This window comes from Anser anser (genome assembly GCF_964211835.1).
Source record: "Anser anser genome assembly, chromosome: W".
Taxonomy (NCBI): Eukaryota; Metazoa; Chordata; class Aves; order Anseriformes; family Anatidae; genus Anser; species Anser anser.
This window is the reverse complement of record NC_139731.1, coordinates 11,802,909-11,827,847: the sequence shown is the minus strand read 5'-3', so window position 1 is coordinate 11,827,847 and position 24,939 is coordinate 11,802,909. Positions and strand designations below refer to the sequence as shown.

General features: G+C 45.5%; 1 protein-coding gene across 2 annotated transcripts in view; it reads right to left on the bottom strand.

Annotated features, from left to right (window-relative positions):
- Window positions 1–4,417: 4,417 nt before the first annotated feature.
- Window positions 4,418–24,939, bottom strand: part of LOC310888764 (CUGBP Elav-like family member 4) — an 815,597-nt gene continuing 795,075 nt past the window's right edge. For both annotated transcript variants that reach the window (XM_083815832.1, XM_083815833.1), the window contains exon 12: window positions 4,418–4,641. In XM_083815832.1, the coding sequence (XP_083671958.1) occupies window positions 4,514–4,641 (128 nt within the window). In that variant the 3' untranslated portion in view covers window positions 4,418–4,513. The remainder of the gene's footprint in view (window positions 4,642–24,939) is intronic.

The window sequence follows — 24,939 nt, the reverse complement described above, 5'->3', positions numbered from 1 at the left end:
CCTGGCTATCGGGGGAGGTCCCAGTTGACTGGCGGCTAGCCAATGTGACGCCCATCTATAAGAAGGGCCGCAGGGCAGACCTGGGGAACTATAGGCCTGTCAGTTTGACCTCAGTGCCAGGAAAGCTCATGGAGCAGATTATCTTGAGGGTCATCACGTGGCCCTTGCAGGGCAAGCAGGCGATCAGGCCCAGTCAGCATGGGTTTATGAAAGGCAGGTCCTGCTTGACGAACCTGATCTCCTTCTATGACAAAGTGACGCGCTTGGTGGATGAGGGAAAGGCTGTGGATGTGGTTTACCTTGACATCAGTAAGGCTTTTGACACAGTTCCCCACAACATTCTCCTCAAGAAACTGGCTGCTCGGGGCTTGGACTGGCATACGCTTCGCTGGGTTAGAAACTGGCTGGATAGCCGGGCCCAGAGAGTTGTGGTGAATGGAGTCAAATCTGGTTGGAGGCCGGTCACTAGTGGTGTCCCCCAGGGCTCGGTACTGGGGCCGGTCCTCTTTAATATCTTTATCGATGATCTGGATGAGGGCGTCCAGTGCACCCTCAGTAAGTTTGCAGATGACACCAAGCTAAGTGCGTGTGTCGATCTGCTCGAGGGCAGGAAGGCTCTGCAGGAGGATCTGGATAGGCTGGAGCGATGGGCTGAGGTCAACTGTATGAAGTTCAACAAGGCCAAGTGCCGGGTCCTGCACCTGGGGCGCAACAACCCCAAGCAGAGCTACAGGCTGGGAGATGAGTGGCTGGAAAGCTGCCTGGCCGAGAGGGACCTGGGAGTATTGGTTGATAGTCGGCTGAATATGAGCCAGCAGTGTGCCCAGGTGGCCAAGAAGGCCAACAGCATCCTGGCCTGCATAAGAAGCAGTGTGGCCAGCAGGTCTAGGGAAGTGATTGTGCCCCTGTACTCGGCTCTGGTGAGGCCGCACCTCGAGTACTGTGTTCAGTTTTGGGCCCCTCGCTACAGGAAGGACATGGACGTGCTCGAGCGAGTCCAGAGAAGGGCGACCAAGCTGGTGAGGGGTCTGGAGTACAAGTCTTACGAGGAGCGGCTGAGGGAGCTGGGCTTGTTCAGCCTGGAGAAGAGGAGGCTCAGGGGCGTCCTTATCGCTCTCTACAGTTACCTTAAAGGAGGCTGTAGCGAGGTGGGGGTTGGTCTGTTCTCCCACGTGCCTGGTGACAGGACGAGGGGGAATGGGCGAAAGTTGCGACAGGGGAGTTTTAGGTTGGATGTTAGGAAGTACTTCTTTACCGAAAGGGTTATTAAGCATTGGAATGGGCTGCCCAGGGAGGTGGTGGAGTCACCATCCCTGGAGGTCTTTAAAAGACGTTTAGATGTAGAGCTTAGCGATATGGTTTAGTGGAGTACTTAGTGTTAGGTCGGAGGTTGGACTCGATGATCTTGAGGTCTCTTCCAACCTAGATATCTGTGATACTGTGATACTGTGATCTGCCACATCACAGAGACCCTTTCAGTATTTGAGAACAACTTTAGAGCACTTGCAAGGAAAACAAAAGACTTTGAATCACTGTGGCCTAGACTGCTTGTGTCCCAAAAGGGAGATTTATAAGTTTAAAAAAAAGTGCATACAGAATTAAATAGAGCGAATAGCTTGCTTTCTTGGTTGAGAAAAAACACTCTGGTGGATTACATCAAACTGGGTGCTGCCTGTGATTTTATTGGCAGCTTCTTATTTTTGGAAAGGACTTTTATAAAACAAAGCTTTTCCTTAGAAAATCTTCAATGAAAAAGTTTCTTGAGCATACTCTTGAAGCACATGAGTAATTGCCCTGATGTCAATATGGTTATTCACATGCTTCAGATTGGAACTAAGGACTGAAGAGCTGTGACCAAAGTAAAAGAAGATAAAAACCATACAGGAGTTATTGTGTTTCTGCCAGTTAAAGGAGCTACCTGCTTTCTACCCTTGCAGTAGATATCTGTGCCTATGGATCTAGCTGGCTTTTACTCTAGTGTTTTTAGGAAACTTATTGTTGTATTAATGTTACTGTCTACTGAGTAGGTGTGTCAGAGACTCCCAGTGGTATTTTGGTGGCTGACTAGAGGTTGCACATGAAACCAGCCATGGGGTACAATAACACAGTGCTGAGCCAAGGACAACTGATCTATCTCTAAGTAGGGCTAATTACTGAGGGGTTAGCCCTGTGCCCTGGCTGGAAACTGCCTTGTATTGAGCCATCATGACTAAAAACCCTGTGTTTTCTTCTAGGGTGCTGGTATGGATGTCTCCTAGCACTGGAAAGCAAATAAGCTGAAGAGAGATTTGGATCTAAGCCCTTCCGAGGTTTTGACTACCCTTGCCCTTCACTAAATGTCCTCTTCAGTCTGACCTGAAAACCCCCTATGCTAAATCAGAAACTTCCTTGTGCTATATACACTCCTTAAGTGCCCTCCAGGGGCCACGTACACTTGGCTAATCCCTTTTATTAGATGCAAAAACCCAAACCAAACCAAACCAAAACCACAAAAACTACTGAGTGATTCTTTGGGGGGAAACAAGCTAAGACCTCAAAGTCAGCCTGGTTATGAAAAGCTAGACCTAGAACACTTCATGATGATCCATGATAAGGAGAATACCACAGACTCATACCCATGGATCTTTAGCAACACTGGAGTCTACAGCCCTGCACTTTCTTACACAACCATAAGAAACAAGCATGTCCTCATTGTTCACAGTTATGCTACAATATAAAGCTATTGCTTGGTGCCAAACAACTAGGGAGATACATGTGTTCCTTCATCCCTTTGCAGGTGTTATTGAAAATCTCCCCAACAAAGACAGTCCCTGCTTTAACAAAATAGCATGCATGCATCTCCCGCTCTCTCCCAATACTTCTGAGCAAAGCCTGCAGTAAAAAAACCCAGTGTGATGAAGCAAAAAGCATTTCGATATGGAAACGTATTTTGGTTTCAAGCTTCCAAGAGGCCTTGTCATAAGCAAGGAAAAGAAAAGAGGTATATGAAGAGGGAAAATGCATTGAAAATTATCTTCATATAGTCACATATAAAGGAGATTCTGGACTATGGAAGTTGTATCTTGAGTCATTATTGCCAGAGAGATACTAAAAGGCCCTTTGAAATTAGAACATGCGCCTAATACATTTACTGGAAGTTTTCTTAGTCTGCTCCATGTTTTGTTCAGTGCAGCACCTCTTTCAAAGACATTTTAATCCCATTCTTTAATTCTCAATAGAAAGGATACTGCTCTGCAGACCACAATAGGGTATTTTCAAAGATATTAGAGATACCAGTGAAAAACTGGATCACTTCATAGTTCTTTGGGAGGGTTGAAGAAGGGGACTTTCTGCCTGAACCTTAAGTGAATCAAAAAGGCCTGAATTAAAATCACTGAATCTTAGATGTTATGGTCGTAATGGCCTAGAAAGCTTACCTAACCCATCTCTCTGTCACTAACTTAGGCATGCAAACTGCTTGTTGCAGCTTAGGGTGACCCTAAGTGCTGGGTTTATTGGGGAATCTCTGGTATGGAATGGCTTTAACAGCAGAGACTTGCCATCTCTGCAACAAACACATACATTTTATATATTTAATTTCTCTAAGAATTATCTAATGGAAAGGCCAGTCAGTGGTGGAAAATGTTTCAATTTTTGGAAACATCTCCATTGTTGTTATTGCTAATAGGCTGGAATACCAATGAAACAAGCTGCTGCTTCTGATATTTTTGACACTGTTACATGTATTGGAAGTTTCCTTGTAGCATCAAGTTGTCTCCTTTTCAACAACACAAAGTGCTTGATTCTTACAATGAGACCCTCATTCAGATACGTCTAGGTCCTCACTCAAGCAAAGCTTCCTTGGCTTTGTTTGGGTTTTATCTATATACAGAAGTTAACAGCAACTGAACAAGATGACAGCATGGATCCTCCTATTAATTCATTGGGCTTGGAAACAAAGAAATTAGGTGTTATTTAGTTGTCACGGAGACATATTTACATATAGTTATTATGCTGGAATGAAATTGGATACAGACTATACTGCATGAAGAATGAAGAATGCTTTGAAACATTTGCAACACAGAGCTATTGAGACAGACACTGTCTCAGTCCAGTCACCTGGGATTAAACTGCAGCCCAGTCCCATCGCTTAATTGCTGATTTTCTTCAGCCACCAGAAATGCTGCCTTTGGCTGAGCAAGGGGAATCAGGACAGCTGCTGCTTCCCCTCTAGTGACCAGGAAGAATTTGGAGAGATGAAGGATGCTACTGGGGCGGGGAACCGTCGTTAAGCATCCTTCCGTCTCTCTTTCTAATGAGGCACAAACAGTTTCTGGTTTATGTGTGGGTGGGTGTCTGTGTGGTGTGGCTCTAGCCAGAGGCCTAAGTGGAAAAGGCAGAAGCCAGAGAGTTGCAGAGCTGAATCTTTTTGGGGGTCTACAGCACAAAGGAGAGGCTACAACCACAGCTGACACCCCCTTCCCCATGCAGATACCTGTGCTAGTGCTTTGTATCCAGTGGTTCCCACAACCCTTCAGTAGGGGCGATTAGCATCCTTTGGCCTCTTCAGCTGCACCTTCAGCCTCTTCATGCCAATCTGGAAGCCATTCATAGCCTGGATGGCAGCTTGGGCACTGGCAGGGTTGTCAAAACTCACAAAACCTGTCAAAACATGAGGCAAGGCAGAGGGCTTAATGAGCTGAAGGAGGCCAAGGCATGTACATGCAATGACCACTGGGGATGAACATGGGGAAGGGGGTGAGGGTGGCGGGAGGGAGGAAGTGAGCAGGTAGGAGGGTGGGCAGACGGGCAGTAAAGTGAGGAGAGGAAGGTTGCCAATGGGGGATGGAGAGTAGGAGGGGTTGTTACAGATCGGTGTCCCAGGATGCTGTGCCTGGTCTGAGTGCCAGTTCAGACACGAGACTATGTGAAGCATGGGGATCCAAAGGCTGGTGCCACAGTACCAGCACAAGAAAGATTTGGGTAACCCTAGAGCAGATGTGATGCATGGTCTCAAGGCACTTGTTCTCTGTCTTGTTCTTTTTTCCTCTGTTGTGACTGGGTAACATCTCTTCCTAGACCCTCCTTCACTCCCCAACATAACCTTTCCTTTGCCTTCCAATATTCAAAATGAAGGGAACCTGATATACCTACTGCTACCTCCTTATTATGGCAATATAAGCAAAATGTGAGTTTAATAAGCTCTCCATTATGGTATTCATTGGCACGAATAGTTTGATTGTTGGCCACTTAAGAATATGAGGAGCTTTATTAACTGTCAATTACTGCAGACCTTTACTTTATGTTGATGCTGCAGTTGAGAAATATGAACACTAGTGCTTTCCTAACATGGTTTCTGTAAGTAGTTTCATACCTTGCCAGCACACCATCTAATCAGCCATGGACTCCATCCAGCAATAGAAGCACCCATAGTGATTGAATATTGTACCTACGAGCCACTTATTCTTTGTCTCAGTGGAAGAGGATCAGAAGAGGCAAGATAGCTCAGAACCAAGCTAGATGCAATGCATCTAACTCATTCAGCTTTGAGGAAGGTTTTTAATTTCTTTTTTTTTTTCTTTTTTTTTTCTTATGTTAGCTCCAGGAGGAGACCTCGTTTGCACATACTGTACATGACTTTAGCTGGAGTGACCAGGAGACTGAGATATGACTGAGACAGGGGGCCATCACATTGTACAAGAATTGCCTGTGCTACCTTTGCCAGAAATGTCCCTCTTCGCCAAAAATATTTCTGAGCAAAAACTCTAGGTAAGTCTAGCCTGGACAAGCCTACAGTCCAGACAAAGCCATCTGTTTTCCCACCCCTGCAAAGCTCTGGCAGCACAAATCAGCCCCAGAAACCCAGTGTCTCTAGACAGACAGGCTGAAATGAAGAGACAGCTTTAGAGCCCCTCAAAAAGATAATGCTGAGCATTTGCTGCCAGGTATATACCTGCTCCTGACAACAGAACCAGACATGGTTTACAGCCTTGGGCTGTTCTGTGACTGCATTCAGCAGAACCTCCTCTCTGGTCTAGTTCCTCCTCGAAAGCAAGGCTCACACATGACACAGGGTGGCTTTTGTTTGGAAAAGACACGCACACACGAATACACACATATACAGAAACACACCGCCTCACTCTTGCATTGAAGCTGTACTCCCTGCCTTTGGCTAATAACAAAGGTTTATGAGAGGTCATAAAACCTATGATCTCAGCCTCAAAGTGAGACAACAGGTTTATTAAGTGTGGCAAATGTGGTTTTAAGAGGGAGGCCCATGAAATAAACAGGCATCCCTCCTCATCCTCCCCTCTTGAAGCTGAGGCTCCAGGTAACTGGCTCTCCACACAGTTATCCTGCCAGCCACCTGGATGAGGAGGTACCAACACTGCAGCTCTGAAGGTGTGAGCAGAAGTGTTGCTCGAGCCTCATGGCAGTCATGAATCTCTAGACAGAAAACTAGAGAGTTATGGTAATGAGCCTACGTATTATTAAATGGCAATGGATCTGCATTTGCAATTACTTTTTAGCCAGTAAGCACCTGGTAATGTTCCCAGTTTACATGTGACTAGTTGAATAATCTATCAGTCAACAAGGCCCTGTGATTTGGTCTCAGCAAAGGAATAAACTAAGCACTTCCTGATTTCACCTGAGTTGATTCAGTCTTTAAATACTGCTGGCAGCTCCTTTGGAAATGCTTTACTCGATCTTCAACTTGAAATTTGCTGTCTAGCTACCTCACATCCTTGAATATAGCTGCAGTGAAAGACAGTTCTTTTTAAAATCACCTCTGGACTGTTAATACTGCTGTCCAAGACCCATCAGCTCTAACAGTACACTAAAAACGTGCCAGGGAAGTTCAGAGAAACTGAAGCCCAATCATCTATGCCACTGAATTTTTAGAAAGGTTCTTGACATAGTTTGGCTTATGCCTAACTCCAAACAATTCCTGGACGCAGCGTGAGTATTAGCACAGGACAGAAGCTGTTTTCAGTAGTTCGCTTGGAGGTTGCCATGATATTCTGGAAAGTAACAGGATTTAATAATTTGGGTGTGGGCCATTCTGTGCCAGCTGGCACCACTGCTCAAGAAAAGTGCCAGGTACGTTTACGTTACTAATATAGACACAGCTACCAAATATCAAAGCTGAGTTGGCTGCAGCTGCACAATTGCTTATATCATCTTTAGAGAACATAACTTGCCTGTGAAAACTTTGATTTCTACTCTTGTGACTGATCCTGTTGCAACGTACCTCCTACTGGCTAAACACATACATTTAGAGAGTGCCTACACAGGCATCCATTTGTGAGCAAATCACCTTGGGATCCTAAAATAATCAATAGAGGTCTAGCCAATACACCCCGTGGAGTGTAGAATACAATTTTTAACTTTTTTTTTTTTTTTGGGGGGGGGGGGGGCGGGACGACACTGCTAGCTGTGCCCAAACGAATCACACTACAAATCCCACTGGCTGTTTACCAGGGATCAGCACTGACTGCAGTGAAAGCAGGCACCTAGCTTAAACCAAGGTTTACCAGTTCTGCAGCTGGGACTCACATCTCAAGGTAAGATTGTGCTAACTGGCTAGTGCCTGTATGGGTTACTCCTCAGTGTTGTTAATTGCTGAATCAAAATCCTTATGTATACAAGCCCCACCAGAAATACTCAGAATCATAGAATCACAGAATCATCTAGGTTGGAAGAGACCTCCAAGATCACCTAGTCCAACCTCTGACCTAACACTAACAAGTCCTCCACTAAACCATATCACTAAGCTCTACATCTAAATGACTTTTAAAGACCTCCAGGGATGGTGACTCAACCACTTCCCTGGGCATCCCATTCCAATGCCTAACACCCCTTTCAGTAAAGAAGTTCTTCCTAATATCCAACCTAAACCTCCCCTGGCGCAACTTTAGCCCATTCCCCCTCGTCCTGTCACCAGGCACGTGGGAGAATAGACCAATCCCCACCTCGCTACAGCCTCCTTTAATGTACCTATAGAGGGCGATAAGGTCGCCCCTGAGCCTCCTCTTCTCCAGGCTGAACAATCCCAGCTCCCTCAGCTGCTCCTCGTAAGACTTGTTCTCCAGACCCCTCACCAGCTTCATTCCCCTTCTCTGGACACGCTCGAGCACCCCGATCTCCTTCCTGTAGTGAGGGGCCCAAAAGTGAACACAGTACTCGAGGTGCGGCCTCACCAGATCCAAGTACAGGGGGACAATCACTTCCCTAGCCCTGCTGCCCACACTGCTTCTGATACAAGCCAGGATGCTGTTGGCCTTCTTGGCCACCTGAGCACACTGCTGGCTCATATTCAGACGACTATCAACCAGTACTCCCAGGTCCTTCTCTGCCAGGCAGCTTTCCAGCCACTCATCTCCCAGCCTGTAGCTCTGCTTGGGGTTGTTGTGCCCCAGGTGCAGGACCCGGCACTTGGCCTTGTTGAACTTCATACAGTTGGCCTCAGCCCATCGGTCCAGCCTATCCAGATCCTCCTGCAGAGCCTTCCTACCCTCGAGCAGATTGACACATGCACCTAACTTGGTGTCGTCTGCAAACTTACTGAGGGTGCACTCGATCCCCTCATCCAGGTCATCGATAAAGATATTGAAGAGGACTGGCCCCAGTACTGAGCCCTGGGGGACTCCACTAGAAACCGGCCTCCAACTGGATTTGACTCCATTCACCACAACTCTTTGGGCCCGGCTACCCAGCCAGTTTTTAACCCAACGAAGCGTACGCCAGTCCAAGCCACGAGCAGCCAGTTTCTTCAGGAGAATGCTGTGGGAAACGGTGTCAAAAGCCTTACTGATGTCAAGGTAGACCACATCCACAGCCTTTCCCTCATCCACCACGCGCGTCACTTTGTCATAGAAGGAGATCAGGTTCGTCAAGCAGGACCTGCCTTTCATAAACCCATGCTGACTGGGCCTGATCGCCTGGTTGCCCTGCAAGTGCCACGTGATGACACTCAAGATAATCTGCTCCACGAGCTTCCCTGGCACTGAAGTCAAACTAACAGGCCTATAGTTTCCCGGGTCTACCCTCCGACCCTTCTTGTAGATGGGCGTCACGTTTGCTAGCCGCCAGTCGACTGGGACCTCCCCTGGTAGCCAGGACTGCTGAAAAATGATGGAAAGTGGATTGGACAGCTCTTCTGCCAGTTCTCTCAGTACCCTCGGGTGGATCCCATCCGGCCCCATCGACTTGCGTACATCTAAGTGCTGTAGCAGGTCGCCAACCATTTTCTCACGGATTATGAAGGCCACATTCTGCTCCCCATCCCCTTCCACCAGCTCAGGGTACTGGGTATCCAGAGAACAACTGGTCTTGCCGCTAAAGACTGGGGCAATGAAGGCATTAAGCACCTCAGCCTTTTCCTCATCTCTTGTCACTAAGTTTCCCCCTGCATCCAGTAAAAGATGGAGATTCTCCTTTGTCCTCCTTTTTGCGTTGATGTATTTGTAAAAACATTTTTTGTTATCTTTAACGGCGGTAGCCAGATTGAGCTCCAGATGAGCTTTGGCCTTTCTAATTTTGTCCCTGCACAGCCTTGCAACATCCTTATAGTCCTCCTGAGCGGCCTGCCCTCTTCTCCAAAGATTATAAACCCTCTTTTTTCTCCTAAGCTCAAGCCACAACTCTCTGTTCAGCCAGGCCAGTCTTCTTCCGCGCCGGCTCGTCTTTGGGCACATGGGGACAGACCGCTCCTGAGCCATTAAGATTTCCTTCTTGAGGAGTGCCCAGCCTTCCTGGACTCCTCTGCCCTTCAGAACTGCCTCCCAAGGGACTCTGCCAAACAGTGTCCTGAACAGCTCAAAGTCAGCCCTCCGGAAGTCCAATACAGCGGTTTTACTGGTCCCCTTCCTGACTTCGCCAAGAATAGAGAACTCTACCATTTCGTGGTCACTCTGCCCAAGACAGCTCCCGACCACCACATCTCCCACCAGTCCATCACTGTTTGTGAACAGAAGGTCTAGCGGGGCACCTCCCCTGGTAGGCTCTCTAACCAGCTGCACCAGGAAGCTATCTTCCACACTCTCCAGAATCCTCCTAGACTGCTTCCTCTGAGCTGTACTGTATTTCCAGGACATGCCTGGGAAGTTGAAGTCTCCCACGAGAACAAGTGCTGGCGATTGTGCAACTGACAAGTGGTGGCGATTGCGCAACTTACTGCCAGGTGTGATGGAAGTCTACTATTTCTCTACTTTTGCCAAGACGAGGCCTTTAATTGGGTGATAAGTCCTGGTACTGGGATGTTGATACGTTTGGACCCCTGCAAAATACCCTGCCTTTAGATAAGCTCACAAAGCTACTCTATTTTTTACAATCATTTTGCTTTTCAGATGGAAATCTAGGGCCATTTCCTCATTCTGTGAAAAGCTGTAAATAATACAGCATTTTTAAAAAAATGGGACTAATAAGAGAGATTAGAAGTGCATTTGCTCACTATATTTCATTTAGAGCAGATAATGAAGCTGAGAGCTGTACTTTGATGCTGTTGGTATATTAGTTGCCCACAGATCTGGACTGGATTTGTATTAGTTATTTTATTCTCATTAGTTGTCCTGATATCCACAGAATCACAGAATCGTCTAGGTTGGAAGAGACCTCCAAGATCACCTAGTCCAACCTCTGACCTAAGACTAACAAGTCCTCCGCTAAACCATATCACTAAGTTCAACATCTAAATGTCTTTTAAAGACCTCCAGGGATGGTGACTCAACCACTTCCCTGGGCAGCCCAGGACTCCACTGCTGTAATATAAGAAATCTCTACTGTCTAGCTGCTGAGGGTGGAGGGACTGTGTTGGGTGGGCTGTGGAGAGAGAAGGAGGAGGGAAAATGCCAATAATTGTGCATTTTCTTTGTAAGCACATCCTAGGGACATAGCAGCTAATGCCTCTAGCTTCATTTGACTGTTTTAGTTTCAGGGGGCTTGATATGCTCAGAAGTTGTTGATGCATTCAGCTTTCCCCCTTCATGTTATTTATGTGGAGTTGTATTTCATGTTGTTGAGGATATTTGGATGGACTCCAAAAAGAAGAAGAGCTATAGCTTATCCTGAGAGTTGAGATTTCACAATGATAAGGGATAAGCAGATAGAGAAGCCATGATAACAATATATTCCTTTCTCTTTGCAGATCAAACGTCTACTGATAGATTATATGACAGTATGTTTTGTTATGTGCACTGTTGACAGTTAACCAGCTTTGTTACTCTTCTGGTGCTATGCCAGATTTAAACATGTATGACTAAGGACAGAATGAGTGTACCTGGAAAATAGCTTACATGCTTGCTTTCTGAATGGCTTTAATGCTTGAGTTCATAACTACAGGGCTCAATGCACGATGCTTGTACTTCCATTGCTCGAGAAGCTATCTGTATTTTGAATACCACCCCTGCATTGTCATCTATGCTCTTGAAGGACAAAAGAGAAAGGGAGAGGTTAAAAATCTCAAAGCTGTTTCTGTGCATCAGTTAATTAATAATCAGAGAAATATATGTCCTGGTCGAAGATGGTTGGTAGGAGGACAGAATTTTGTGATAAATCTATTTTATGCTTTTTTTGTTGGTGGTTTTTTTTTTTTTTTCTTCCCAGGGATTATGTAAAAAGGCTGCTCTAATAAATGATTTATCAAAGCAGCAAAGAATCAAGAAATGTGCTGGGATTGCAGCTCAGGGCATCTAATCTTCCTGAGTCTGCACAGCAACTTCCAGGAAGGTACTGACATTGGAGTCCATGGCTTCTCCTGTCCTGCTCTTTTCCTGCATAACTTTTACTACAGGTGGAAACTGGGGTAGCATCCTGGAGGGAGCTTTGGTTTAACTCCCCATTTCTTCCACAGAAAATCTTGGTAGTGTGGCTTGCTGAGGGAGCTTCATGCCTTCCTCAAGACACCAGCATGATCACCATTGGCTTTATGTAGCTGATATTACTTACGGGCTGTTTTTCTGTTTTAATAGGCTGACATGATAAAGAAGGGAATTTGCAATCTATCTCAGAGTGCGTTTGAAGACTGTTTTGTAACTGTAAACTTTTCATTCACAGTGAGTAGTGTCTCTGCATGGCCATGAATTAGTTTGTGCTCTAAGAACAGTCCTGAATGAGCACATCGTTAGGTTCCCATGGATCCCTAATTGGCCTTTGTGAGTTTTCTGTTTCTCTTTGCATGCTGCAAGGAGAATTAGCAGTCAATGTGCAAAACAGGCTTTTGATGATCTGCTACCAGGTTGGAATAACTTGCTGCCTCTCTTCAGCAGAAACCCTTCTCTGGATGCAGCCCAAAGCTTGTTAAGTACACTGAGCATACCCAAAATTAGAAGTCAAGACCATGGTCAGTGACAGGTCCAGATGCCAACTTTTGATCCAGACTCCTGAACTGGGGGCAGACAGTCCTACAGCAGGTCCATTTACATAAGTAGGCTGGTCTCAGGCAGTGGAAAGGAAAATAGGAAACCTCAAAGAAACAAATATTTAACTTGTCCTAAAACTAAGAAGAGTTACTGGATATATATGCCATGTGCTTGCTGCACAAAACTAGTATCTCAGTGATGCATTTCACAAGAGATTGCAATGGAAATATAGACATTGGTGCTCATTGGCTTTTTTGGCTAGAGATGCACCGTTTTGGTTCTGGCTGTCAGTCTATTTCTCTGACAGCCACGAGGGATCTTTCCTAGCACTTCTTGTTGCTCCAGTTAAGAATGTCACTAGCTAAGGAAAGGATCTTATTCTTCTGAACTCTTCCACCTTGTCATTCAACCCATGCTCGTCTCAGCAGAGAGTAATAAGAGTAAGAAAAGAGGAAAATACTGTGGTCTGCAGAATCTGCCTCAGCCTGTGGAAGGCAAATTCCCGTGAAGTGAGAGAGAAGAAACATGGTGCACATATGCTGAGTATCAGTGCAGGAAAAGTCCATGCCCCTTGCTTCTCTTGCACCCAAAGTGTTGCTACCGAGGAGATAGGAGGGGGCCTGGACCAGACTACTAAGATGGAGGAAGCTGCAGAAAACACTGGCAATTGTTTAGATCAATGGCCCTGTTCTTTTCCTTCTCCCAAACGCTTGTGTTAGTAGTTAAGGAATTGCATATTAATATAATTGGCTATTAATATCATTGTCCCATCAGAGCTTGGGTTCCTTGCTTTTGTTACTAACCAGTGAAGGGGCAGATCTAGGAATGGCAAGAAGGCATTTTCTGGTGGGAAGGCAACTATGAGGTGCTCAAATCACTGGGGCCTTCTCTGGGGAAAGGGTGCTGGGGAGGAACTCCCACTCTTCTCTCTCCATTGGGAGCTGACCTGCTGCCCTGCAGTTCCTCGCTACCTCAGTACATTTCATTTCTAAGACTGTTCAGTTTCTCTTTTCCCATGTTTATTAGTCTTATCAGAGAATGGAGGCTTCCCTTTAATTGCCTTGCAAGGTCTTTACCTTGCTATGTTCTTTACACAATGTACTAGCTGCTGTCTTGCATTTTTTTTAGTGCTGTAATGAATTTCAGGATACAATCCATATGTAAGTAGCTCTATAATGTATGTGTGCATTGGAAGGTATTGTATTGTACGGTGATTTATAGGTAGTGGAATACTGAGTAAAAGAGCATGTCTGCAGATCAAGGGCATAGCACTTCAGCTGTTTTCCAGTGTCTAATAGTGTAGGATGACTTTTTGGAATATTTAACCTTCCACTGATGCTTAATCATTTCCAAGTGAGATCTGTCTATCTAGTTATCCAATCCATCCATCCATCCATCCACCCACCCACCCATTTTGTAACGTATGAACAGTTTTTAACTGATGACTATGCTAAACAACTACTATTAAATATTTCAAATCTGTTGGATAATTGGAACCCCAGAATATTCAAAGAATTGTCTCAGAAATTTGCTGAATCATTTATATTCATTTTAGATATTTATGGAATATTAGAAAAGCTTCAAAGTGCTCCAGAAAAAAATCTATTCTTAATTTTCAAGGATGTAAACCAGATGACCTGGTAAAATTAGTTAATCTTTTATAAGCCTAAGTAAAACTATGAAAATCTTGACATGAGATAATATGATAAAAAAATAAGTGGTGTACAATTAATATTAATCAGCATGGTTTCATGGAAAATACAATCTATCAAATGAATCTGATTTCATGAAATTGCAAGTTTGGTTAATAAAGTAAATTTTCATAAAGTTTACTTAAACCCTTCTAGAGCATTTGACAGAGATTTTCTTTACAGAAGATGAAAGCAGCCCATATTAAACTTCTAAAAAATTGGATAACTGATACACCACTGAAAAAAATTGTAAATTGTGACTTATAATGTTGAGGAGTTTCTAGTAGGTCCTCCAGGAGCATGCTGAAATCTCTGTGCTACTCAGTTTCTCTAACGCTACCTGTAAGATATCTAAAGTAATTACTGGTAAAATTTGCCAGTCATACTAAAAGTGTTAAATAATGACAGAAGTAAGTCAGGCTGACCTGGGTCACTGTGTAGGCTGGATTCAGTCAGAGAGTGTTCATTTTAACCCAACAAAATGTAAAATTAAGTATCCACAGGAAAAAGCAGGTGGATAGCTCATAAAAAGAAGAATTCTACAATAGAAAACAGTGCTTATAACAAGAACATAAGTATCTTGGTAAAAGCCAAATACACGAGCTCTCAGGATTATGCTAAAATACTTATAGGGCTCGGTACATTCTCTGGATAAAGCCAGTCTTTGGAGATTATCCTCTAGAAATAGTGAGGAGATGTTACCTATGAATATGGTTCATTAAAGGTCCATATTGGAATTCTACATTTAGTTCAGGTGATTTCTCTTAAAAAAAAAAAAAAAAAGTCTAAGAATTATGCAGAACTGCAAGAATAATTCTAGGTCTGAAAAAGTAACAAGAGTTGCCACAGTTTATTGAAGAGAAGGTTAAACAGTCTTCCAATCATAGTCTATAAATAATTTCTAATAGAATGTTTGTGTTTTGTTTTTTTTTTAATACAGAAAAAAAATAGTTTGACGATTTCCACTGGATGGAAGCAGACATTTGACAAATTTAAAATGGAAATAAGACACTGAGTCTGCACTGAGTCTGCATTTTTTAAATAGTGAAGGTAATTAACTATTTTGGAACATCTTGTTCAGCAATAGGGGTGGAGCACCTATCACATGAAATCTTGATTAAGAGATTTTCTAAAAGGGATGCTATGACAAGCAGAAGGTTTGAACCTGTGTCCTGGTTCCAGTTAGGACAGAGTTAATTTTCCCTCCTAGTAGCTGGTAGGGTGCTATGTTTTGGATTAGGATGAGAAGAGCGCTGATAACATGCTGATGTTTTAATTGTTGCAGAGCAGTGTTTACACCAGGCCAAGGACTTTTCGGCTTCTCGCTCTGTCCTGCCAGCGAGCAGGCTGGGGGTGCAGCAGGAGCTGGGAGGGGACAGACCCAGGACAGTTGACCCAAACGGGCCAAAGGGGTATTCCATACCATCTGACGTCATGCTAAACAATATATAGGGGTGGCTGGCCGGGGTGGGGGGCCGGCTGCTCGGGGATAGGCTGGGCATCGGTCAGCGGGTGGTGAGCAATTGCATTGTGCATCACTTGTTTTCTTACACATTATTATTATTAATACTATTATCATTATCACTATTATTATTATTATTGTTATTATTATATTCCTGTCTTAATAAACTGTCTTTATCTCAACTCACCGGCTTCACTTTCCCGTTTCTCTCCCCCATCCCAGAGAGGGAGGGGGGAGGGTGAGCGAACGGCTGTGTGGTGTTTAGCTGCCAGCCGGGTTAAACCACAACAGCCCTTTTGGCGCCCAACGTGGGGCTCGAAGGGTTGAGATATTGACAAATTTGACCAGAGTGTGTTAAACTAAAATTGGTATAAGTATTGGACCTGCTTAATAGTTGCTAGTCACGATGTTGATTGCCTTAATCTCCAGTCTGCTGTACCTGTATTCCAAATTGAGTTTTATGGTGCGTTACTTTCTGTATGTGCTCCCTGTTGCACTGTTTATCCTTTCCGGGCCCTGGTTTAAGATTGTTATGGTACTGTGCGGTGTAACAATGGCTTATGAAATGATGAAATATCTGGTCACGACTTTAACCTGGTATTTGTACTCAGCACTGACATCGACTCTATACTTTGGAAACCATATCTCGGAAACTATTAGCAGTTACACCTATTGCCTGTTTTCGTTAGGGAGCCAATCTGTGGAGGGGACAGGGGAAGACATGTTTCCCTACCTGTTCACTCTCCCTTTCTCCTTCACCACCACCCTCTTATCCCCCGAGCTAGTCACGGTGGTTCTCCGAGATGTTGAATATCCTTGGGATACTCAGACCAGCCTGCTCTTGTTGTTATGTCTCCTGAATGCGCTTCAGGTTTTGTGGAGGGTTAAACAACTACTTAGGAATCTCATCCGGAGATCTGTCTTGAGGCGGGATAGTTGCGAGTGGCAGGGAGTGTGGGAGGATATGGGCAGGTTTCTAGAGCAGTGGTCACCTCCAGTGTTTTGGACATTCACCCCTGAACAACTGCAAAATCCTAAAAAGCTGGCAGAATGCTTGAAAAAAAGGTGTCATGACTCTGGCAGTTCCAAAGTGACACAAATCACTGTAGCGTGCTGGGGTCTGGCTTGTGCCTATCGAGCTGCAATTGATGCTACTAGCAACCTAGCTCCCGCTCCTGCAGCCGTTCCAGGTCCAGCTCCTGCAGCCGCTCCAGCTCCTGCAGCCACTCCAGCTCCAGCTCCTGCAGCCGCTCCAGCTCCTGCAGCCGCTCCAGCTCCTGCAGCCGCTCCAGCTGCAGCTCCTGCAGCTGCTCCAGTTCCAGCTCCTGCAGCCACTCCAGCTGCTCCAGTTCCAGCTCCTGCAGCCACTCCAGCTCCAGCTCCTGCAGCCGCTCCAGCTCCAGCTCCTGCAGCCGCTCCAGCTCCGGCTCCTGCAGCCGCTCCAGCTCCAGCTCCTGCAGCCGCTCCAGCTCCTGCAGCCGCTCCAGCTCCTGCAGCCACTCCAGTTCCAGCTCCTGCAGCCGCTCCAGCTCCTGCAGCCGCTCCAGCTCTAGCTCCAGCTCCTGCAGCAGCTCCAGCCTCTGCAGCTGCTCCAGCTCCAGCTCCTGCAGCCGCTCCAGCTCCTGCAGCCGCTCCAGCTAGAGCTCCCGCAGCCACTCCAGCCCCTGCAGCAGCTCCAGCTCCTGCAGCTGCTCCCACTCCTGTGGCTGGGTCAGAGAAACGAGCTGTAGCAGTGCAAGTTGACCCCGCAGAGGGTATTCCAACCCCTGTGGCAGACCCTGTGTCTGGGTCAGAGAAACGAGCTGTAGCAGTGCAAGTTGACCCCGCAGAGGGTATTCCAACCCCTGTGGCAGACCCTGTGTCTGGGTTAGAGAAACGAGCTGTAGAAGTGCAAGTTGCCCCTGTAGACAAGGTGAAAAAATGGTATAGAGGCTCAGGTCGTTTAGAACGCAGACAGTCTTCTGCTAAGTCTGGGCATAGTGAAGACGAGGCTGGGCCATCAAAGGTGCAGGAGACTGAAGATGAGGATGGGGATGTCGAAAAATCAACAGTAACTACCCGGACTCTATACCAGCGTGAGCTACGAGATGTGCGAAAAGATTTTGGTCGCTGTATAGGCGAGCAGCTTGTCACCTGGCTGCTCCGGTGCTGGGACACGGGAGCCAATTATGTGGAATTAGAGGGCAAGGAAGCCAGGCGGCTGGGATCCCTTGCTAGGGACACATGCATTGACAAAGCAATTGGAGATGGAGCACGATCTCGCAGCCTCTGGAGGCGTCTCCTGTCAGCTGTGCAGGAAAGGTATCCCTTCAAGGAAGAACTTGTATGTCTACCAGGCAAATGGACCACCATGGAGAAGGGAATTCAGTACCTGAGGGAATTGGCCGTACGGGAAGTCATTTATAAGGACCTAGACGACGCACAAACATCCGCAGATCCAGATGCAGTCCGTTGTACACTACCCATGTGGCGGAAGTTTGTACAGAGTGCACCATCATCATATGCCAGCTCATTGGCAATACTAGCCTGGAAAGCGGAGGAGAATCCCACAGTGAATGAAGTGACTAAAATACTCCGGCAGTACGAAGGAAATCTCTCCTCTTCCCTACAGGCCTGCGTCTCAGCTGTGGAGAAACTCTCTGAAGATGTCCACCAACTTAAAGAGAATTTATCCTCCCCTCCACCTGAACGAACCAGTGTCCACCAGCTAAAAGAGAATACTTTGGAGAAACTTTCTGAAAAGATCCACCAACTTGAAGAGAGATTATTTTCCTCCCCACCTGTACAAACTAGTGTCTCAGCTATTAGGGGTAAACGTTCATCTATACAAGGAAGACAATATGGTGGGCACACACACCGCGCCACCTTGTGGTTTTACCTACGTGACCATGGAGAGGACATGAGAAAATGGGATGGAAAATCTACTGCGACCCTAGAGGCACGGGTACGTGAATTGCAAAGGAAAACAATTGGGATAAAGGGATTCTCTGAAAAGTTTGCTGCTCCAACTTCCAGCAGGCAGTCCTTTAAACACAGAAACGAAGATTCTGACCAGGACTAGAGGGGCCCTGCCTCCAGCCAGGGGGAGGAAAGGGACAATCGAGTTTATTGGAGTGTGTGGATTCGATGGCCTGGCACGTCAGACGCACAGAAGTATAAGGCTTTAGTAGACACCGGTGCACACTGTACTCTAATGCCATCAAGCTATAAAGGGCCAGAGCCCATCTGTATTTATGGTGTGACGGGGGGATCCCAGCAGTTAACTGTATTGGAGGCTGAAGTGAGTCTAACCGGTAATGAGTGGCAAAAGCACCGTATTGTGACTGGCCCAGATGCTCCGTGCATCCTTGGCATAGACTCTCTTAGAAGAGGATATTTCAAGGACCCAATAGGGTTCCGCTGGGCTTTTGGCATAGCTGCCTTGGAGACAGAGGACATTAAACAGTTGTCTACCTTGCCTGGTCTCTCAGAGGACCCTTCCGTTGTGGGGTTGCTGAGGGTTGAAGAACAGCAAGTGCCGATCGCTACCACAACTGTGCACCGGCGGCAATATCGCACCAACCGAGACTCCCTGAGTCCCATCCATAAGCTAATTCGTCAACTGGAGAGCCAAGGAGTGATCAGCAAGACTCATTCACCTTTTAATAGTCCCATATGGCCAGTGCGAAAGTCTAATGGTGAGTGGAGACTAACAGTGGACTATCGTGGCCTGAACGAAGTCACGCCACCGCTGAGTGCTGCAGTGCCGGACATGCTAGAACTCCAGTATGAACTGGAATCAAAGGCAGCCAAGTGGTATGCCACAATTGATATCGCTAATGCATTTTTCTCCATCCCTCTAGCAGCACAGTGCAGGCCACAGTTTGCTTTCACTTGGAGGGGAGTCCAATATACTTGGAATCGGCTGCCCCAGGGGTGGAAACATAGCCCTACCATTTGCCATGGACTGATCCAGTCTGCGCTGGAGCAGGGGGAAGCTCCTGAACACCTGCAGTACATCGATGACATCATTGTGTGGGGTGACACTGCAGAAGAAGTTTTCGAGAAAGGGAAGAAAATAGTCCAAATCCTTCTGAAGGCCGGTTTTGCCATAAAACAAAATGAAGTCAAAGGACCTGCACGAGAGATCCAGTTTTTAGGAATAAAATGGCAAGATGGACGTCGTCAAATCCCAATGGATGTGATCAACAAAATAACAGCTATGTCTCCACCAACTAGCAAAAAAGAAACACAAACTTTCCTAGGTGTCGTGGGGTTTTGGAGAATGCACATTCCAAATTACAGTCTGATTGTAAACCCGCTCTACCAAGTAACCCGTAAGAAGAATGCTTTTGAATGGGGCCCTGAGCAACGACAAGCCTTTGAACAAATTAAGCAGGAAATAGTTCATGCAGTAGCCCTCGGGCCAGTCCGAACAGGACCAGATGTAAAGAATGTGCTCTACACCGCAGCCGGGGAGAATGGTCCCACCTGGAGCCTCTGGCAGAAAGAACCTGGGGAAACTCGAGGTCGACCCCTGGGGTTTTGGAGTCGGGGATACAGAGGATCTGAAGCCTGCTATACTCCAACTGAAAAGGAGATATTGGCAGCATATGAGGGAGTTCGATCTGCTTCGGAAGTGGTCGGTACTGAAGCGCAGCTCCTCCTGGCACCCCGACTGCCGGTACTAGGCTGGATGTTCAAAGGAAGGGTCCCCTCTACACATCATGCAACTGATGCTACATGGAGCAAGTGGGTTGCACTGATTACTCAGCGGGCTCGAATAGGAAACCCCAGTCGCCCAGGAATCTTGGAGGTGATTATGGACTGGCCAGAAGGCAAATACTTTGGGATATCATCAGAGGAGGAGGTGGTTCGTGCTGAAGAAGCCCCACTGTACAACAAGCTACCGGAAAATGAGAAGAAATATGCCTTGTTCACTGACGGGTCCTGTCGTATTGTGGGAAAGCATCGGAGATGGAAAGCTGCTGTATGGAGTCCTACACGACGAGTTGCAGAAGCAGCTGAGGGAGAAGGTGAATCGAGTCAGTTTGCAGAAGTGAAAGCCATTCAGCTGGCTTTAGATTTTGCTGAACGAGAAAAGTGGCCAGTTCTCTATCTCTATACTGATTCATGGATGGTAGCAAATGCCCTGTGGGGGTGGTTACAGCAATGGAAGCAGAACAACTGGCAGCGCAGGGGCAAGCCCATCTGGGCTGTGGCATTGTGGCAAGATATTGCTGCCCGGGTAGAGAACCTGGTTGTAAAGGTACGCCATGTAGATGCTCATGTGCCCAAGAATCGGGCTACTGAAGAACATCAAAACAACCAGCAGGTGGATCAGGCTGCTAAGATTGAAGTGGCTCAGGTGGACCTGGACTGGCAACATAAAGGTGAATTATTTATAGCCCGATGGGCCCATGACACCTCAGGCCATCAAGGTAGAGATGCAACCTACAGATGGGCTCGTGATCGAGGGGTGGACCTGACCATGGACACTATAGCACAGGTTATTCATGACTGTGAAACATGTGCTGCAATCAAGCAAGCCAAACGGTCAAAACCTCTTTGGTATGGAGGACGATGGCTGAAATATAAATATGGAGAGGCCTGGCAGATTGATTACATCACACTCCCTCAAACCCGCAACGGCAAGCGCCACGTACTTACAATGGTGGAAGCAACCACCGGATGGCTGGAAACATATCCTGTGCCCCATGCCACCGCCCGGAACACTATCCTGGGCCTTGAAAAGCAAGTCCTATGGCGACATGGCACCCCAGAGAAAATTGAGTCAGACAACGGGACTCATTTCCGAAACAACCTTATAGACACTTGGGCCAAAGAACATGGTATTGAGTGGGTGTATCACATCCCCTATCATGCACCAGCCTCTGGAAAAGTTGAACGATACAATGGACTGTAGTGCACGTAAGAAACATGCTGGGTAAAACAGTCTGGGCTACTCCTGCCTCAGGAAAAGGCAAACCCATTCATGGGATTGCTTTTGCTCAGGGACCTGGATGCACTTGGTGGGTAATGCAAAAGAATGGGGAGGTCCGGTGTGTACCTCAAGGGGATTTGATACTGGGTGAGAATAGCCCATGAGTTGAATTGTAGTATGTTAATTCTTATATAATACTGTATGTCATCACTGCCATGATTGCTATATATCATAGATGAAAATGGTGATTAATTAGAATGTATTGGAAAGAGTGTAACCTGAGCATGACATAAATGGTATGGAATAAGGGGTGGATATCTGTCCTGGTTCCAGTTAGGACAGAGTTAATTTTCCCTCCTAGTAGCTGGTAGGGTGCTATGTTTTGGATTAGGATGAGAAGAACGCTGATAACATGCTGATGTTTTAATTGTTGCAGAGCAGTGTTTACACCAGGCCAAGGACTTTTCGGCTTCTCGCTCTGTCCTGCCAGCGAGCAGGCTGGGGGTGCAGCAGGATCTGGGAGGGGACAGACCCAGGACAGCTGACCCAAACTGGCCAAAGGGGTATTCCATACCATCTGACGTCATGCTAAACAATATATAGGGGTGGCTGGCTGGGGTGGGGGGGCCGGCTGCTCGGGAATAGGCTGGGCATCGGTCAGCGGGTGGTGAGCAATTGCATTGTGCATCACTTGTTTTCTTACACATTATTATTGTTAATACTATTATCATTATCACTATTATTATTATTATTGTTATTATTATATTCCTGTCTTAATAAACTGTCTTTATCTCAACTCACCGGCTTCACTTTCCCGTTTCTCTCCCCCATCCCAGAGAGGGAGGGGGGAGGGTGAGCGAACGGCTGTGTGGTGTTTAGCTGCCAGCCGGGTTAAACCACAACAGATGTCAGTATACACTGTCTGTTCATCTCATCTCATACATTAGTTTTGGTTTGCTTACTTGAAAAAGTAAGATATCACACACACCAATACACTAAAGCAATGAAAAGATTACAAAATGAAGCACTCAAGAGTTAAAAAATGCAAGAATTGATGTTATGTATAAAATTTTAATTTTGTATTGTTTTATATAAGCATTAAGACATCACTTCTAACCACATGTTTCTGTATTTTTCTTTTTCATGATATCCTTGTTTTAATTATTGTAGAGAATGAATAACAGAACAGGGTAAAGAAGATGGCAATGTATCAGACTCATTATTGCTAGTGTTGGAATACAGACAGTAAATAAGGGAGGAAAAGTATGGTTTTGTGATGCAGTTGTACAACCAAATGCTGCCTCGGAGAAGTGGACTTGACGCCTATTTTTTGCATGACATCCCAATTATGCTGGGTAAATAACATATCACAAAAACCCTTAATAAGATCTCCTAGGCTACTTTCTTATTAGTAAATAAAATCTGCAGGCTCTGAGTGCAAATGGCACATCATGCCTTCTATCCTTATGATTAAACTCTCTTATCCCTAAAAGAGGAGTGGTCTTGTCTATATTGCTGTCTAGGGACGGTCTCTGTACCTTGCCACCCCTGAGCCATGCCCCAAAGACGTCCAGCCATGAGTTAACTGTCCTGGCCCAACTAGAGCCAAAAGCATACAAATGTTAAAAAGATATGGGCAGTTATGACAGTGCATGAGCTGATATGCGAGGCCTCTTTATTTTTTTCTTGGTGCTCAGTCAGTGTGTGACCTGAGATTTTGAGTGTATGACCTGAGATTTTGCTGGTATAGAAAGGCTGCATGCCTGTACTGCATCTGAAATGAACATAAACATAGCATGCCCTGCATTGTGTTAGACATTTTGAGAAAACACACAAACAGACCAATCAGGCTCATGGCATCTCAGATGAGGCATTCAAGATTAATAAATAGTTTTGAATATCTTTCTATGTCTCACCATCCCCTTGGTGAAATGAGGACGACGTGAGCACTGTGAAAATGCTGTTTCTCAGTTCCATGAACCTCTCAAATGCTCTGCTAGGAAGGGCCTTAGGAAAACAGATGAGGAAATAATAATCAATTCATATTCATAGCAACATTTGAATATTGTGCGGGAAGGAAGGCCTGGGGCCAAGCAGGGAGCTGTGAGGATCTATCGAACAGCTGCTCTGTAACAAGCTAGCTGACAGACTTCAAAATGCTGAAGAGCAGTCCTGTGCAGCGAATGAGAAAGAACAGACAGGTATAAAGAAGTTGAAGATAAATATGTGGGGATGGATGGATGGATGGATGGATGGATGGATGGATGGATGGATGGATGGATGGATGGATGGAGAAACACTTGTTCTACAGCTCAAATTTACATTGAATGAGAGAGATCTTGGGAAAACAAAATAAAAACAGATGTAATGGAAAGCTAAATGTTGTTGTAGGTCTGCAGTCTCACAAGAGCAGGATGTGGTAAGTCCATGTTCAGCAGTTCAATCACCTTGAGTTCAGAAATGGGCCTGCCTGTTGAAGGGTTAACTGTTTTCTGAACAGAAACTTCTGGACCGAATGAAAGTAGCACTAGAGACTCCTCTGGCATTTCTACACATGGGGGTGTTTGCATTTAAAACTACAATATCCTTGGAGCATAGGGAGGACCAGCTGTATCTAATTAGGGTTCATCTACTCTATCTAAAATCAAAGTATTTTTAGAGGAGGTGGCAGTAAATGGCACGCTGTGCAGGCACATGCGAAAAACCCTTCAGGTTCTTTTCCTAGTTCCCAAAGCTGAAGGATTAATTTGAAGCCCAGAGCATTAAGTTTTTAACCTCTTTCAAAACTTTTTTTTTCTTTTCTTTCTTCTGGCATTAACTCTTAACATTGGTCATTTCCATTAGTCACATAAATGGCCATTCCTCCTTTGAAGTTCATTAAATGAGTAGCCACAAAGACCCTGCAGTAATGAGTTCCTCCATCTAATCACACCATGAGTGAAAATGTTATAAATGATTGTGTGTGTATGCGAGTAGGTACGTACAAACATATACATAACTTCTAGACATATTCTGGATGGACTACATCTATCACTTGGGTGCAGAGATGGATAGAATAGTGATAGACACAAGGACAGACAGATAAATAGAACATAGATTCTGCTAACATATTCTTGTCTAATAAATTGTTAAACTACAAAAGAAAGCAGAAGTCCCTGTGTACAATATATAGATTTTCTTTAATGTGAGTTATTGGGAAAAGACAGAGCTACCCCTTTAACTGGAGAGCTGCAAACAGCTGTTCCTTATGCATACATGCTTGCTTGGTCTGAAAGTTTTGGTAAGTCAGTGCATAACTGACAGTTAGATTTATCTCCTCAGTAAGCAATCAACATTATAATAAAGGAAAAATGCTTTCAGTGCACCTTTGAGAGTACATCAGAAATTAATCTAAACATCAAATTAATTATAGTTTCTAAATGAATAGTGGCTCACAGCCCTAATACTTTTCCCGCTCCTCTTCCTCCCCCTAAAACCTCCCTCAACCAACTGCAGTGGCTGGAGGTGCTGTGCAGTAAGTTTGAT